Source organism: Haliotis rubra, unplaced genomic scaffold (genome assembly GCF_003918875.1).
Source record: "Haliotis rubra isolate DU_JTF1 unplaced genomic scaffold, ASM391887v1 Scf200, whole genome shotgun sequence".
Lineage (NCBI taxonomy): Eukaryota > Metazoa > Mollusca > Gastropoda > Lepetellida > Haliotidae > Haliotis > Haliotis rubra.
The window spans coordinates 1,340,001-1,359,050 of NW_025766004.1; the positions used below are offsets into that span (position 1 = coordinate 1,340,001).

At 39.0% G+C, this 19,050-nt stretch overlaps 1 protein-coding gene across 1 annotated transcript in view; it reads right to left on the reverse strand.

The window, feature by feature from the left end:
* LOC124275656 (guanine nucleotide-binding protein G(t) subunit alpha-2-like) overlaps positions 1-19,050 on the reverse strand; it is a 48,722-nt gene that overhangs the window by 11,974 nt on the left and 17,698 nt on the right. The window contains 3 exon segments of the mRNA XM_046711280.1: positions 269-543; positions 8,728-8,912; positions 10,297-10,420. Of these exon segments, the coding sequence (XP_046567236.1) occupies positions 269-543; positions 8,728-8,912; positions 10,297-10,420 (584 nt within the window).

Sequence of the window (19,050 nt, forward strand, 5' to 3'; positions counted from 1 at the left end):
ATATAGTGGGAATACTGCTGAGTGCAGTGTTAAACATCAAACAAATCCCCACATGGGTACAATGTGTGAAGCCCATTTCTGGTGTCCCCTGCCGTGATGTTGCTGGAATATTGCTAAAAGCGGCGTAAAACCAAACTCAGTCTGTCAGTCAGTTAAACATCAAACAAACAAAACAATAAAAAATATTTTTGAAAAGTTATACAAAATATACAAAGTTTGTGACTTGACAAAAAAGTATTATTTCAAACTCTGACAAAACAATTCATACTATTCTTCCCCATTTGAGAGGCTGTCGGAGAACTTTTTCCGCTGAGCATAACAGCACTGTACACCACCATCACTCCACACGGCCTGCAGGAGACTGACATCGGGCTTATCGGGGTTCAGGATGTTCAACGTGGACAGCCTCTTTGTGATCTCGATGTGAGATCTGAGCGTGGCTGACTCCTCATTGGCTGCATCTTCCTGATCCTCGGTAAACTTCTTCAGTATCACCTGCAGGGATATCCGTGGATATTTCTTCCGAAAATCAGCCGAGGTTCTCTGAAACACAATATCAGGAAACCTTAAGAGTACATGTTGCTACCCCTTAAGGTGAGGTGAGGTGAAATTGGGTTTTACGTCGTGCTTGAGAATATTTCGCTCATATGACGATGTGCATGCGTGTGTATGTGTATGTGCGGCTGCTTGTACTAGCCCAGACTGAAGCTGGTTTTATAGTGCTAGCCCACTGAGATACCATGCTGCAGTTAAGCATGAATACCCCACACAGACACATTATACTGACTCCGAGCCGACAAGTCCTTGTTGTACCCATTAATGCCGAGTGCCAGGCAGGGAACAACAAGTACCATATTTTAACGTCTTTTGATATGACGCTCTCCGGGTGTAAACGCTCTAACCACTACACTAGAGAGGCGGTCACCTCTTAAGTACCTCTTGACAGATATTATGACCATATTAGTGATCCTTTGAAACCCTTCTGGTAATTTTGTTGATCCTTATGAACATGTTTTACCTGTTAAGTACCGTTTGATAAATATTTTGACCAAGGCGATATTTCATATCCCTTAAAGATTATGGTGCCAATCCTTATCAACACCCTGGTAACCGTAAAACCCTTAATAAACACACGTTATAATGTTCCCAGAAACACCCAATTAGAGATGGCTGGTGATGATCAGTTGGTAGATATGTGTTGCCATGGTGACATAGGCTTGTGATCATGTCATCAACCACTTGTCAGACCCAGTTATTCACAGACCATCCTGTTGGACTTGTTTGTCGTTTAACACCACTCAACAATATTCCAGCATTATGTTGGCAGTCTGTAAATAATCAAGTCTGGACCAGACAATCTAGTGATCAACATCATGAGCATTGATCTACACAATTGGGATACCATCAGCAAGCTGGACCACCCAATCCTGTTTGTCGCCTCTTACGACAAGCATGGGTTGCTGAAGACCAATTCCAACCCAGGTCTTCACGGGTCAGGAACTTCTGGGCTGGATTAGGTTGTGATGCATGTCATCATGTTGCTCAGTATATCAACCACTAGAGTCCAGATTCCACTATGCTTAGGCTTATAAAGCAAGTTTATTTACATGTTACCATTTTCACTGAATTTGTCCAGAATTCTATAAACTAGGTGCCCTTGGCAGACAAAAATGCGAAAAACATAAACTTGTAGAAATTTGGACTTTCTTACATTTCCTCCTTTATTTACATTCTGGGACAGGGCTCCAGATAATTTTTCAACATCAGGAGTACGTACTCCTTATTTTTTCAATGCAGGAGTACTGGAAAAACATAAGAGTACATTCAGAGTACTGCATGGAATTTAATGGCGGATCAGTAACCTTGTGTTTCGTTTCATATACGCACCACAACATTGCTAGTCTTGTGTAAACAGGTCAATAAACAATAAAACAGTACTTTTTCAGATAAACACGTCTGTAAATGATTCTAAGACCGTACACCATTGCAGTGGTGCGTATCTGCTACGTTTTCTAAATTATTTCCTATCGTGCATATTTTTTATCCGTACATACGCCGATACGGCCCTTATCTGGAGCCCTGCTGGGATATTCTAACATTGCATTTAATGTAAAACTTAAATGTTAAGAGTCTTCCTGTTTATGATCCTCAAAAAATATTAGTTTTTGTTAATACGGTAGAACACGGATATAACGAACTCCAAGGGACCACGAAATTTAGTTCGCTATATCCGGTGTTCGTTATTCACATTTGACCGCCATCTTGGATTGTAGAGATGTAGAGACACGTATATGCTGAGGCTACAAATATTTATTCTTGTACATGTACATTGACATAACATTAAAGTTCTGAATTTATCATTCACAGACATTAGCTAGAACATGTTTAACAATCACAACAATCTCAACAATACATGTATATAACTTAATTACGTTTAACAAAGTCCACAATTTTGCTCTGCACACCACGTCTTGCAGACTTCATTTTGTCGACTGCATCACAGACACTGAGCTGACACTGAGTGAGTTCACTAATCACGTCGTTAGTTGGGCTTGGGGGTAGTAAATCAGTTCGCTATAGCCGTTAATTCGCTACTCACGAGTTCGTTATTCGCGTATAATTTTAATGATATTATAAAGGACTGTTGACGGGACTTTTAAATTTGTTCGTTATATCCGTTTGTACGCTATATCCGTGTTCGCTATATCCGTGTTCTACTGTACTATAAAACATAACTTTTCCTGTTTCTTGGGAATGTTTTACTGATTACTTCAGACTTGAGCCTGAGTATCAGGGTCTTAGTGAATCTAGATAAATGCTTGTCCAGATATAAAAACACTGTTGACACGTAAAGGATCCTTTGTGTATGTGTAAACTATCCGGGAGATGGTTTTACAGTAACTAAAGTATTGCTGATTGCAGTATTCAACAATATTTACCCACTACCTCCAAACATGGCTCATGGAATAAAAGCAGTAGGTTTTCTTATAGACTTCATTATCTTACCTTCAATTAAAATACTTTAATTTCAAGTTTCCATGTCACAAACTCCAAAAAATATTACCTGCTGTCATGGTAACCACTAACCTCTCTGCGGAGACACTTTATCGCTAACAATTGTATGACATCCTAATGTGACACATGCAGTGCACGGAGTTCGAAAACCGTTTTTTAGTTCACTATGGACACATTAATTTTACTGACTTTCTCTGCTTTATTTAAACTATTTGACACATTGAACTGTTTGCACACTCAACTTAAACATAGTTAACTATTTGTATAGCAGTTTCAAGCTTGTCAGAATGTGTTTCACTGATTTTAAAAATCCAGTCGAGAGGAAAATACCATTTTGTTTACATGTCATACATAGTCAGAAGCAAGCTTATCGATCTTGAAAACAAAAAAAATGATATTTTGTACATTTCACACGGCAGAAAGATAATACGTTGTATGCTTCTCTCGAGGGTAATACAGTCTGATGTCACGCCGAAACTTATAATTCCAGCAGTGTCACCCGAGTCGGAAATGCACAATGATAATGCTCCATGTCTCTGAGGGTGATAATGTGCTCATAAAATCAGCCACATCACCGCAATCATCATCAATACATCATGCCGAAGAATGGATCAGTGAGAATATCGGCCAGTGTCGACATGCATGCAATTTTTGTTCTGTAACTCCCCAGACTTAAGCTGGTTATACAATGCCAGATGCCTGTGATAAACGAGGAAGGAAGCCACATCACCATCTCATATCACAGAGTGTTCATTCATTGCCGAGTGAAGAGGTGAGGTAAGGTGAAACTGGATGCCAAGCGCCAGGCAGGGACCAACAAGTACCATATTTTAACGTCTTTTGGTATGACACGGTCGGGGATCGAACCCAAGACCTTCTGCTCTCCGGGCGGACGCTCTATCCACTACACCACGGAGGCGGTCGCTGAGTGAAGAGAGGTATGTTCTGAACAAAGTCACTTGTTGAAGGAAGCACCACATTTAATGTGTTTCTATGTGGGGCAGGACCGAAGCCCTAGAAACACTCAGAAGGCAAGTGGACATTATGGTCAGCAATCACCTACTCTCACCAACCAATGATGTTTAGGCAATTAATTGTTTTGGGAGATCTATGGATTCACCAACACAGAAAATAGAAACATCATTACAATGAGTTTTCTGATATTTGTCAAATATTTATGCACTACTGATATAAATAGAAAAATAGAAAACCTTACATGTAATATAACTGAAATTACTTGTGTTGAAAAGATGATTTATTGCAAAACATAAAATACATTGTGAGCAGCAGACCAAGCCTCAAGTCATGTAGTCTGACAAGAGTTATGGCCCTTTAAATTACAACATATCTGGTAGTGTAGTTGTTCAAGAACATTCATGAGCTCCAAGTGCATTCGTAACTTTTATGTTCATTTACCCTTGACATTGTAAAAACAAAACATAATTTCAGAAATCGATAATTATTATCAATAAATTATTATTCATAGTTGTACTGATAGCCAAATCAATCAACATTTGTGACCTGTGTATCCCAGCTAATGTCACCATAGGAACAGTATAGAAACATTTTTACATCACCATTTCCCAAATCATGTATTTTTACTGCCGTTCCTTGACACCACCATGTTTCTTATAGGCATCTTTAGGCATCCCTAATTCTCCTCAGGAGGGCACCCTACAATAAACAACCTGTTCCTAATGGCCTCAGATGACTTCCCTGAGACTGCGCCATTAGCCTTGATGTTGGCTCACCATACTGTGATAGCCAGCAAGTCAACAGAGGAATTGCAATGAAGCCCTCTAGCAACCTCAAGTCTCCCCACCAACACAGGCTTCCTTCGCCAGGTTTCTTGGTGACACATTTTTATTTTACTTTTTACAAATTTTGATTAACTGGTGCTATTAGCTGCACAGAAATTTTGTTAAAAAAAATTAGTAGTAATTTTCTTATGGTCCTTGATTCTTCATGACACATTTTTTTTATGTTTACTAATTTTGATTAACTGGTGCTAAAAGCTACATAGAAAATAAAAAAGAAAAAGAGCATTGATTTTTTATGCTGCTTCATTCTTCATGAGGGCGGTTGGGTAGTCTAATGGTTAAAGCGTTGGCTCGTCACGCCGAAGACCCGGGTTCGAATCCCCACATGGGTACAATGTGTGAAGCCCATTTCTGGTGTCCCCCGCCGTGATGTTGCTGGAATATTGCTAAAAGCGGCGTAAACCAAACTCAGTCAGTCAGCAGTCATTCTTCATGACACATTTCGTATTTTACTGTTATCAAATTTCAACTAACTGGACCCAAAAGCAGCACAGGAAATAAAAATGGGAATCTAATTTATGTCTGCCTGCTTTGTGGTTGGTAAATTTAAAAATAAATACAACCATAAAAATTAATATTGTATCATAGTATAGTAACACATTACTTTGTAATTAATAATCAGCAGATACATTCTTTGTGGCCCCTGGTTACAGCAAACATCATTATGATTGAACAGTTTTCTGAGAAGTTAATATACAGAACAAAAAAAAGGGATCATAAATATTTTTAGTGATAATCTTCTTAAACATTGTGTTGTGAGTCTTCACTACAAAAAAAAGCTTAAAACATTTTCATTACAGTTGAAAATCTTATACATCCTGCACTATTAATAGATTCCATTTCCTTTTTTAAATCTCAACAATTAACCAACACACACAACTTCCCACCAGGTAAGAAAATGAGCTTCACAAACATATTCTCATTTCTCTCTCTACTGATCTAACTTATTGGTAAAGCATGATAATGGATCTGGACACCTGGTGTCATCGTTCTTTGAGAGTGCTCATGACATAGTCGGAATTGTACACGGGATTCCCTGTAATGTTTTATGCTTATATGTTACTTCTCCATTTTTGTTTTGACTGTTCTTAAATCAATGTTTCAAAATATATGTCATTGAAATTATTCCAAATTCTAAGATGCCTAGCGGTTAGAACAATCGAAAAATACATTATCAGACAATAAAGGTATAGTTTTTTGATGATGGAACAATTGAATGACGTTATCCCGTCACTGCGCCATTCTAGTGTGCCCCCTCGTAATCGAACCATTTACGTCACACAGTGGTAGAGCGAACTGTATTTCTTAAATCAAATCTGGCAATAGTTCTATTTGTCTACCTTGTGTCCTGCCGGCACAGTAAGAAAGACACCTGTGACACCACTTATTATAAACATTTAGTGGAGGTCATCGAGGTTCGCCAATAAGGTCAAACAAACATTTGTCAGAACAACCTGGTGCCTATCTGTGCTACCTGATTACCATAAGTCTGAGTGCTAAACTTGAACCAGTGATGACAACTCAAGTACCGGCACCAGCTCCTCGTATACCCTTGAGCCCATGTGCAACACATTTCCAGAAAGGATTTCATGTGTGTAGAATGTGTCTTGGAGCATATAAGACATGTCCTTGCCCCACCTACTGCTTCATCTGAAGGAGGTATCAAGGAGGAAGCCTAATGAGAGATATTCACTGCGGGGAGCTTCTTGGGTGTGAAGGCTGCAGCCAGCTCCATACCTCATACTTTGCAGGAAATTACAACTCTCTCCTCAATCTGTATTGCGTTTTGTTAATGGGGTGTATGTTCTAGCTTACCTGAAGGCAAGTGTTCTCATGAATACACTCATGTGAATATATATATATAATTTCAAAATATACAGGCCTGCCAAATACTTGGCATTTTAGTGCTGCACACTTCAGAAGCATGCCATAATACTGAAGGTTCAATAGTAAGTATCCAAAGAGGCCAAGCCTCGTTTCATTTTCAATAAACCCTTTCAGGTGTAGATTAAGCGAATTAGTTTACCCCCCCTCTCAATGGATGTTGAGAACAGTTCAGGTCATCCTCCTACCCTTTAGTCCTGGCAAATGGTGGAATGTTTACTCAATATTCCCTGAAAGGTTTCATGGAAAAAATGCAGAAATCTGAACACAGTTTGCAGAAGAATTGCAGAATGTCTACTTCTCATGTCACCAATCATCCCCTTAGTGTGGCCAAATGGTGGAATACCACCTCTTTTTTTGTAAAGGCTTATATGGGAGAATATGCTGAAATCTCAGTACTTTTTGCAGAAGAATTGCAGAATATGCCTATTTATAATGTCCCCGCTTTCCCTTTAGCATGGCCACATTATCCAAATTCTTTTCTTACGTCACTTCCTTTCTCTTTTTCTACTTATACACTTTGTAAAATAATTATAATCATCAGAATACAACTTTCTATGGATTGCAGAATTCTGCCTTTTTAAATAATCAATAAATTTTTAATGAATTCTTGGCAGATGTCACAATTTACACCTGCAGCCATGTTTTGAATAAACATATATGAAATCATGATTATAATATTTTAATTTACATTGGTATTTATTCCGTTTTGATACAGGTATGGACAAAACCATTGTATGCTGTTCTAAAGCTTACAGTCCTTTATCCCTTAAAGAACAGTCCTAGAAAGTCTTCAGCAACCCATGTGCTTGCCAGTCCATTTAACGGGATCCCCAAAGAACAATAGCCAAACCTCATTTCACCCAAAGAACAATAATTTTATGGGGTGGTGTAGTACTTAAAGCATTCGCTCAACACGCCGAAAGCCCCAGTTCAATTCTCCACATGCATACAATGTGTGAAGCCCATTTCTAGTGTCCCCCGCCATGATATTGCTGGAATATTGCTAAAAGCGATGAAAACCATACTCACTCACTCTCTCTTTCTAAGCTGAAAGATTGTACTTTCAGAAATCAGTGTTCTGTGAAACAGATTTGTTTTGTTTGTTGTTTATATCGTTTAAATCATGTATAAATTTGAATGAATTTACAGTACAATTTGAAGACCTTTGCACCTGAATCATTTAGGGACAGATTATTGAGCAAATACATGAAACAAAACAAACAAGAGGTTCTTGAGAGGCATATAGAAGTAGGTATTCAAGTATAAGACAAAATATTATGGATGTCAACTTCTTCTTTATTGGGGGCTGTGGGGTAGCCTAGTGGTTAAAGCGTTGGCTCGTCACGCCGAAGACCCGGGTTCGAATCCCCACATGGGTACAATGTGTGAAGCCCATTTCTGGTGTCCCCCGCCGTGATGTTGCTGGAATATTGCTAAAAGCGGCGTAAAACCAAACTCAGTCAGTCAGTCAGTCTTCTTTATTGCATACACAACGTTTCTGGGCTATTCCTTGCCCCCTCGTCAGGTGAATGCTAAATAACAGATATACAGGATATATTTACTAGCAATGTACATGAAGCCAGAGTGATTTTAAGGGGATTATAAGAAGAGACTAAAATATACAAAAGCAGATATGGTAAGATAAGATTAATCCTCTGTAACAACACCATATCTGCTTTTGTATATTTTGGTCTCTTTCTTCTTATAATCCTCTTATAATCCCCTATTTATTGTATATACATGCTTAAAATCACTCTGGCTTCATGTACATTTACTAGTATATATATAAACATTCACCTGACGAAGGGGCAAGGAATAGCCCAGAAACGTTGTGTATACAATAAAGTTGACATCCATAACATTTTGTCTTATACCAAAACAAACATGGTTTGACATTTTCACCTCAGCCTTGTCCTCCAATGGAGTCATATGTGAATTCCATAATGTACAATGTTGATAATTTGCAATGGTAACATATCTCCCCTGTCTGTATCATCTGCCTTACCTTGGTGTCCTCTTTCTCAAAGACCACGTTCATCTCATTCATCATGTCAAGGATGACGTTGAGGGCGTTGCAGCAGTTCTGGAGGATGCTAGACACGAACTGACCTCTGTCACTCTCCGGGAAGCCGTCGCCGTAGTGGAGTCGAAGCTGCTTGATGAACGTGCTCTTCCCTGACCCTGCCCCACCTGCACCGAAACAAAGACCTGTTGGACAATGGTGGACATCCTGAACCTGACATTTAGAACCTCATCGGAGCTGCCTCTTTACTTCAGGATTCCAGTTCAGCACATCTTTTTGAAAGGATTTGCCAAATCAAGGAATATCTGCCATTATGTTGCAACTATGTGGATTTTGTTAATTCTATCAGTCACTGAATTGGTCTTCAGCAACCCATGCTTGCCACAAAAGGTGACTGTGCTTGTCGTAAGAGGTGACTAACGGGATCGGGTGGTCAGGCTCGCTTACTTGGTTGACACATGTCATCGGTTCCCAATTGCGCAGATGGATGCTCATGCTGTTGATCACTGGATTATCTGGTCCAGACTCGATTATTTACAGACCGCCGCCATATAGCTGGAACATTGCTGAGTGCGGGGTAATACTAAACTCACTCACTCACTCTTCCCACTGAACTCAACCTCCCTCTTTCTCTTCCCACACAAGTCAACCTCCCTTTCTCTTCCCACACAACTCAACCTCCCTCTTTCTCTTCCCACACAACTCAACCTCCCTTTCTATTCCCACAAAACTCAACCTCCCTCTTTCTCTTCCCACACAACTCAACCTCCCTCTTTCTCTTCCCACTGAACTCAACCTCCCTCTTTCTCTTCCCACACAACTCAACCTCCCTCTTTCTCTTCCCACACAACTCAACCTTCCCCATTCCTTTCTCAATCAACTCAACCTCCCTTATCTCCTTAAACTCACCCAGAATGAGAAGATCCTCATGAAAACTTTCTCCTACTTCCCCTTCACTCTCAACACCCCAACACTTCCTAATCCCTATTGCGCAGTCCTACAGTCACCCTCAGACAACTCATTCAGGATAAGAAGTACTGACTCTGGTCCACCACCGACTGTCGAGAAGCTCCCCCATCCTCAACTTGTCGATGGTGAGCTCACATTCCCCTCCACCCACCAAGGATGAGAAGCTCACATTCCCCTCCACCCACCCTGGATGAGAAGCTCACATTCCCCTCCACCCACCCAGGATGAGTAGCTCACATTCCCTCCACCCACCCTGGATGAGTAGCTCACATTCCTCTCCACCCACCCTGGATGAGTAGCTCACATTCCCCTCCACCCACCCAGGATGAGAAGCTCTCATTCCCCTCCACCCACCCAGGATGAGAAGCTCTCATTCCCCTCCACCCACCCAGGATGAGTAGCTCACATTCCCCTCCACCCACCAGGATGAGTAGCTCACATTCCCCTCCACCCACCCTGGATGAGTAGCTCACATTCCCCTCCACCCACCCAGGATGGGAAGCTCCCTCAACTAGCCAGGCTCTCACTCTTACCCCAACTAATTCAGGATAAGAAGCTCTGCCTCCCCTACCCCCAACTTACCCAGGATGAGAAGCTGCACCTCCTTCTGCCTCCGCTCCCTCTCCTCATCAATCTGGTGGTCGATACTCCGACTCCTCGCCAGCGCGGCCCTCCCACTCTTTTGCATGTTGGACAGGGAAAAGGTCTGAAAAGTCAAGCAATAATATACAGAACACACTCACACAAACATAATCCGCTGTTCGACCTGCCATATTCACAGAAATGACCACGGAATGTGCCTAATCAACTGAACGACTGAGACATGCCTGTGCAATGAATACCAACAGGGTCCTGTCAGAGATCACAGACACCGACATTCATGAATTCAGCAGTTATGGATGCTTTCCAAAATACATCTCGGTGTACAAGAGGTCATCATGTCTGCTTCAGCTATGGAGCCTTTTACTGATTCAATAACATCACAGGGCAAGTTTTATGTAAAGAACGACATTAATTAATTCATTGATCCAAACTTGCTTCTTTCACAAGTTTTGAGTGAGTGAGTTTAGTTTTACGCTGCACTCAGCAATATTCCAGCTATATGGTGGCGGTCTGTAAATAATCAAGTCTGGAACAGACAATCCAGTGATCAACAGCATGAGGATTGATCTGCGCAATTGGCGCATGTGTCAACCAAGCCAACGAGCCTGACCACCTGATCCCGTTAGTCGCCTCTTACGACAAGCATGGGTTACTGAAGATCACTATTCTAACCCGGTACAAGAGAAAATTTACCAAGAAGGGTTTTACATGATGCAGAAATGCGCATCCAGTATGCTCAAATGTGAAGGATTGATGCAATAAGAGACATATTGCATTCTGAAGATGCACAGTAATATTCACTGAACTAAATTATCGACAAGAAATATATATGTCCTGTTACTGAATTAATTATCAAATCTAATTGGTTCATTATGCACCAAATCATTTCTAAAAATTGTGCTTGCTTGTTTGTTGTTTAATGCTGCATTCAGCAATATTCTAGCTTTATGGGGTCTATTTCTCTCAGGAACCCTCATGTTCCTCCCAGAACCCTTGAAACATATTTTGGGGGTTCCAAAGGTCCCCAGTTTTGTGGGTCCTGGTTAAGCACTACCCCACAGAACTGATCCAGCAGCAGACTTAATATGACATTTATTGGTCAGGCTGGACCAAGGGGCAGTGGGGTAGTCTAGTGGTTAAAGCGTTGGCTCGTCACGCCGAAAACCCGGGTTCGAATCCCCACATGGGTACAATGAGTGAAGCCCATTTCTGGTGTCCCCCGCCGTGATATTGCCAGAATATTGCTAAAAGCAGCGTAAAACCAAACTCAGTCAGTCAGTCTTTCAGGCTGGACCAATTTAGTCATCTCAGAACACAACCAGATTTAGCTGTTTTTAAATCAAATCTAAAGATCGACTTGTCTCTTTACTGAAACATTTGAACTCTATGTACCATCTTTGACCCAAAGAGCATACATAAACTCTGATTTTGGGAAAAGAACAAGGATACTTTTGATCAATTTTTATTTAAAGATTTATAAGGAAACACAAATGCACAAAGGGTCATCTCTTCTACACCTGAACAGGAACGATATTTTATGGATAGACACTTGTATGATAAAGGTAGCATTATAGACAACACTGAAACATCACATCCATGGCAATAAAGAAGGTGTCTATCCATTAAAAATTGTCCCTGTTCATCATACCAGTTTCTAAATGCCACTCAAAGAAGATGTTCTACATCTGTATTGCACCTGAGTGAGTGAGTGAGTTTAGTTTTACGCCGCTTTTAGCAATATTCCAGCAATATCATGGCGGGGGACACCAGAAATGGGTTTCACACATTGTACCCATGTGGGGTATTGAACTCGGGTCTTCGGCATGACGAGCACACACTTTAACCACTAGGCTACCCACTGCCCCGTATTGCACCTGAGGGAGGGTGGGTGAACAGGTGTAACTCTCACCTGTCTCATGTAGCATCGGTAACCACATCTACGTAGTTCTCCCTATAAACCATTTTGATTTTGCCATAAAGAGCTATGGACTGTTCCACAGTAATTTCCTAATATACACTATCTCCCCAATGTCAGATATGACACAGTGAATTGCATTTCTTTTGTCTGCTGTCAAAGTCTGGCATAATTTCATCTTTTTGACATATACTGTCAGGGTGAAAAGATCTGGCTAGGATAAGGATGTGTGTGGGTTGTGCTGCTACAGTTAGAACGTGAACATAGCTTTGAACTCTACAGTGAAACCTTCTCCAACCATGACCATGTTACTATGGAAACCATTTTCTGGACAACTACAGGTACACAAGCTGATGCACCTCCATTAGCATGGTGTGTTCATCTAGACATTTGTAAATCTGAGTAATTAGTTTCAGAAAGGATGTTGAAATCGAAGTTTCCATGAATTTGAACATTTTTCCATGCCAAGAAATGAATGCTAAAAGGCTTGTCATGCTTTTGAGAACGGAAAAACTACTGATGGTATCGTCAAACATCTTTTGACAAGATACAAGAACAAAATTGACAAGCAATACTTGTTTTTACCTCCTCATCAACTCCATCTTGAGATAAGAAAAGACACATTACTGAGCTCAGTAGGAATTTAAATCTTTGTCCCCCTATATGAAAAGATACATTTCTTTGTGTTATTGTTTCAAAAAGACAAACAGCAGTAAAGGTTGGTGTGCATGTAATACGCAGGATATTAAACGACCTTCCGTGCAATACCATTTTTATTAAACGAAGTAATGATTTGGTATGAAACAAGTGAAAGCAAGTTCGATACTAAATCTTTCACGAGTATTCTGTGTATTACTCTCCAACATAAATTGATTGAAACTGCCTACTCAGCTTTCCATGAGTCAAGCAAGGTCTAACACCATTGTGACAGAGGTATTAGCATTGTAAACCATTATGACGTAATATGTCCGACATCACGAGATGTTATTACACAATGTGTAATAACATTGTAGATTTATTAAACAGTGATATCATCAACAGGTGAGCGATAAAATGAGTTTGATTATTGTTCCTAAAGCAAAGACAGTTCCTCAAACCCAAAACAGGAGGTGGGGTAGCCTAGTGGTTAAAGTGTTCGCTTGTCAGACCGAAGACCCAGGTTCGATTCCCCTCATGGGTACAATGTGTGAAGCCCATTTCTGGTGTACCCAGCTGTGATATTGCTGGAATACTGCTAAAAGCAGCATAAACCTATACTCACTCACTCACTCACTATAAAACGTTGTACATTTTGTACTTATGTTTGTAAACTATTTTATAGATTTAATTCATAATATAATTCAATATTGTTTATGTTTGATATCAGTAAACATCTAAGTAATCATGACTTTTCAAAATTTGAAAGACAATGGTGGTTTGGCTCATCTGAAATGGCACTGCATGTGTAACAGAACATTCTTCAATGAATACACAACACCATTTTATAAAGTGGCCATATGTAACACATGTTATATCTGGGATGACATTTTCCAAGTTAGGTACAGTTATTTTTGTAATTTTGGTACGTTGAGTCCCATCTGGCATTACTGAGAAAGTAACTGAAAGTAACATATATTACATTTGACAACTTTCTAAATGGCATTTTGTATTCATGGCTTTGAGCCATGGGAGCCATACCAATTTACCCTTGTCAGATAGGTACACAAAGTAAGTGATCTAGACTACCAGGAATCCAACCTCCAATTTTGTGGAAGCCATCATGCATGGTGGCTTAGTGGGTTAGATTGCTGGCTTTGATTCCCGACTCTGAGATTGAGGTTATGAATCCCAGATGGGATAAACCTGACAAAAGTACTTGGTTTGGAGACATACTGGTCGAACAGACGGCATAAACGCACTATGCTTCACCGAAAACCGAGGAGCATGACTAATTCCCGTGTGGTCAGACCACAATCGGTCGGACTTAAGTTTAGATGCCAGTTGAGTTTAGGTGTAGCTTGAGTTCAGGTGTTACTTGAGTTAGGTGATAGCTTGTCATGATTCGTACCATTAGCTTGTTCAAGAAGGACGTAGATATAGAGTGTTAGATACAATTTAATAGTTCATCGAAGTTCCATAACTTGCTGCAAAAGTGTAGATAGTACAAAACAGAAACTAAGCTGCAATAGCGCTGGATGGGTAAGTGTACATAATAGACTTAAGTATCACATTAAGTTAGTTAGCTCACTTGCATTTGTCGAAAGAGATTCACATTTAGTTCCCCATATTCTTATTGTTTGAATTATTTCATCAGTTTTACAACATTATGCTATGTTTTAAGTTCCCCAAATAGCACATTTCGAAACTTCAATTTTTAAAGTTAGTCACGTCAGTTTAGTTTTAGTTTAGTCAGGACTTTACTGGGAAAGTGTTCTAATAAATAAAACGGAACATTATTTAACACTGAGCTGAGTATATCAGATTATCCTTTAAAAAGAATTCAGAAATAGGAACCATAATTACAACATGATGCATGACTAAAATACTAGTTCTGTTTAAATTCAATCATATTTGGGAAAGCAAATTTTATATCTGATCCTCTGTTCATATTTCTGTCCTAGTTTAAAATTTAATACATAATTATCAAGCAATTCAATATAAATTCAGAGTAAATTAAACCAAATACATCAGGGAAATTATATTCATACAAATATGATAAACAGACTCGGCTTCATTTCAAACTGTGTTAATATCCCAGGTCACAGAAACCTTTACATTCAAGGCCATTTCCTTAGTTCAAATAATCATTAAAATCTTTATATGCTTCTTTACAAACAATGTAACGACCTTGGGGGAGAGTAGTGATGGTAATAATTGTATCGTATCCAGCAAGATCCTGGTTAGAATTGTTTTTCAGCAACCCATGCTGAGGTGATTGACGGGATCGGGTGGTCAGGCTCGCTGACTTGGTTGACACATGTCATCGTATCCCAATTGCATAGATCGATGCTCATGCTCTTGATCACTGGGTTGTCTGGTCCAGGCTGGGTTTTTTTACAGACCACTACCATAGCTGGAGTATTGCTGTGTGAGATGTTACACAACAAACTAACAACCACACAAAATAATTGTATTGAGACTTATTGCTACACAGACAGCATTGAAATACCTGCTGAGATGACTTCAAAGGAGTTTCTCTAATTCTACACATTCACTGAAAACATGCTTGATAATTTTAGGCCTTTCATGATTTTACAAGTAATCACCACAAATGTAGATACATACTGTATTGATTCACATAAACAATGCTTTCGACCATGTCAAGTCCTTTCTACTGCTTTTTTGATAACTGGGTCACCTTGACCCATATTAGTAAATAAAAATTATTCATGAGGGAAAGCAATTTGAAAATTGAACAGCATTTTTTTCATTTGTCCCCCAAAGATTCATGCCTTCGACTTATGTGGAAGCTTGTAAAATGAAAAGATAAAACCAAGGTAAGCTCTACATCAAACCACCAAAAGAAAAGTGTTCTATATTGTTGTTCTTCATGGAACGTTACATAACCAGTCTGTTAAGACCGCAATGCATAACCGTATAAGTTGATCTGACTGTAGACATTCGAGTTGGTTGGACTGTACATTTGCTGCAATTTCTGATTGTTTTGAGATAATATAAGTTGAATATAGAAATGAATTGAGTCTGAGTGAGTGAGTTCAATGGGTGCACTCTTTTCTGTAAGAAAGATACAGTTGTTGAGAGCAGCGTGCCCATCTTACATGCACACAGTGAATTTTGATATTTCCTCAATGCTATCCATTACTTTGTACAATAAGAAAAGCTTGTCAGTTGAATGTATTAAAATATGCTTTTAAAGCTGTTATTACGCCATCTAGTAAAAAGTAACCATTGTGTACATCTGATCCTGATTCGGTAATTTTATTATTAACCTAATTCAAAATTTCATTCAGTATTATAATTTCAGTGAAATCAGTTTAGTTTTTGAAAGTGCACAAAATATGAAATAGTCATTTTAACAAATTTTGTATCCGAGAATGGGGGTAGTATTCAGTACATACAGAGCATATATTTCTCTCATTTAACCTTCTAATTCCACACTATCGCCTATCATGAACCTGTTGCAGGTAACGCTGCAAGTTCGTGCATAAGAGTGAGTGAGTGAGTGCGTGAGTGAGTAAATTTAGGTTTACACCATTTTTAGCAGTATTCCAGCAATATCACGGCGGGGGACACCAGAAATGGGCTTCACACATTGTACCCATGTGGGGAATCGAACCCGGGTCTTTGGCGTGACAGGTGAACGCTTTAACCACTAGGCTAGAGCACGCCCGACATCATGACAAACAAGAAGATCCAAATCTTTTTTCTTTCCCTATCAAGATTAGCAGGTGAAGCACAAAAATGGTTGGCACGAGAAGGAAATGCTAATTATTATCTGGAAACAAATCCCTTGTCGATGTGTTTTTATTAAAAAAACAGAAAATTGCAGACATAATTGTTAACATGAGATATCAATGCCTGAGAATCAACTGATGTTGATTATCTGATGAAGCCAATTCCATTGGTCACAAAAAACAGCAGTGAAAATTATGTGAACGATTCTTTTAGTAAAGCAATCATTGTACGCTTAAAATGTTGTTCAGTAATATTGTGCATAAACAATGTTGCTTTTGATGAATTAATAAGAGAGTGAGCATGGTGTTACATCGCTTTCAGCATTGTATATTTCAGCAATATCACGGTGGGGGACACTAGAAGAATGCACTTCAGACATTGTACCCATGTGGGGAATCGAACCCGGGGTTTCTGTGTGATGAGTGAACACATTAACCATTAGGCTATCCCACCGTCCTAATGAATTGATAAACTTACACCTAAAAAGGCAATGATTGCAAAAAACAATTATCACAGAAATCACTATTTTAATTAACCAGAAACTCATCCAGGTATAGCAATGATGTATGCAGACATGGAATGTACACCAAATTTAGAAGACATTATTAAAAAATCACTCATCACAGAATTAGAAATTCAATTTTATTGATATTACTAGAACACACTCAGGTTGTTAAAATAGCACATTGTTGATGAAAGCTTGCTACTCAAGAGCAATATAGCTTATACATATCCAACTATACAAGGTCTGTCAATGCCAAATTTGGAAGCCCTGGAATAGTCTACAAGTAATATGGTGCAAAAAGGTTGAGAATAAATATCTGCCCTCGACCTAAAGTCTTTACTTTAGTTCTTCTCACCTTAGATCTGTCAGTATCTATTGACTTTCTTTTCATGTAGTCTTTTAAGATTTTTAGGGATTTTGTGTAAATCTTTTTTTCTTCACATAGATAAATATGTGCATATATCTGTGTGACAATTTCTATAACTGTCTTCTTTTCTGTGTCTGCCTGGTCTTCTCACATCCTGTGGGATTACGCAGACGAAGAGGGAAAACTGAGTTGATAGAATATGGATTATAGGCTTTCCTCTCCAAAACGTGGGGATAATGTTGCATGGTTGATGGCAATAACAGCAGACTTTCTGTGTGATAAATTAGATGGTTTTCACCTGCCCTGAATTTCTGAAAATATGAAATTTTGTTTGAGGGAAAAAGGGGTATGAGTGTTAATAATTTGAATCCTTTATCAGAAACATGTTCAGTATATAGTAAATAGAACTTTTTGTTGTTGCCATCATCATCACCATCATCATCATCATCATCATCATCATCATCATCATCATCATCATCATCATCATCATCATCACCATCACCATCATCATCATCATCATCATCATCATCATCATCACCATCATCATCATCATCATCATCATCATCATCACAACCATCACCATCATCATCATCATCATCATCATCATCATCATCATCATCATCATCATCATCATCATCATCATCATCACCAACCATCATCATCATCATCATCATCATCATCATCACCATCATCATCATCATCATCATCATCATCATCATCATCATCATCATCACCACCATCACCATCATCATCATCACAACCACCACCACCATCATCATCACCATCACCACCACCATCATCATCATCATCATCATCATCATCAACAACCACCACCATCATCATCATCATCATCATCATCATCACCACCACCATCATCATCATCATCATCATCATCATCATCATCATCATCATCATCATCATCATCATCACAACCACCACCATCATCATCATCATCATCATCATCATCATCATTATCAATTATCTGTGTTGTAATAATCCTCTTCACCCTGGGCCTCATCATTATGTAAGTTCACAGACTTGGTGAGATATATGTGTATGTTGTAATATATTTCATGATTTCGAATCATCTGCCAGGATATATAAATGGTTTAATGATCCAGACAGTACTCATTCCCCAGGAAAGTCACAAGTACTTGGATTTGGAACAGTGTAAAGCTAAGTTAAAGAGAATGCACTTATACTGCACTAGATGAACAGGAATAAATTACAAACAAATCTGTAAGAAAAAAGATAAAGACATCTCCTTACACACTGCTATGGCAACCAGGAAACGGAACTTTATAAAGATAAATCAAACATAAAATAAAGTTTATAAGCATTTCACCTAAGCTTAATCTATGAAAAGTCAAACTATTATTATAACATATGATATAGATCTAATGACACAAGGCTTGTAAATTGAGATAACAAAAATATCATAGAGAACAGAAAACTCCTGAAAATGATCACAAGAAAATAAATATGTACAAGTTCATGATGTCACATTACCTTTCTTGTCTGTTAATTCTTTAACAGATATAACTTTCGGCC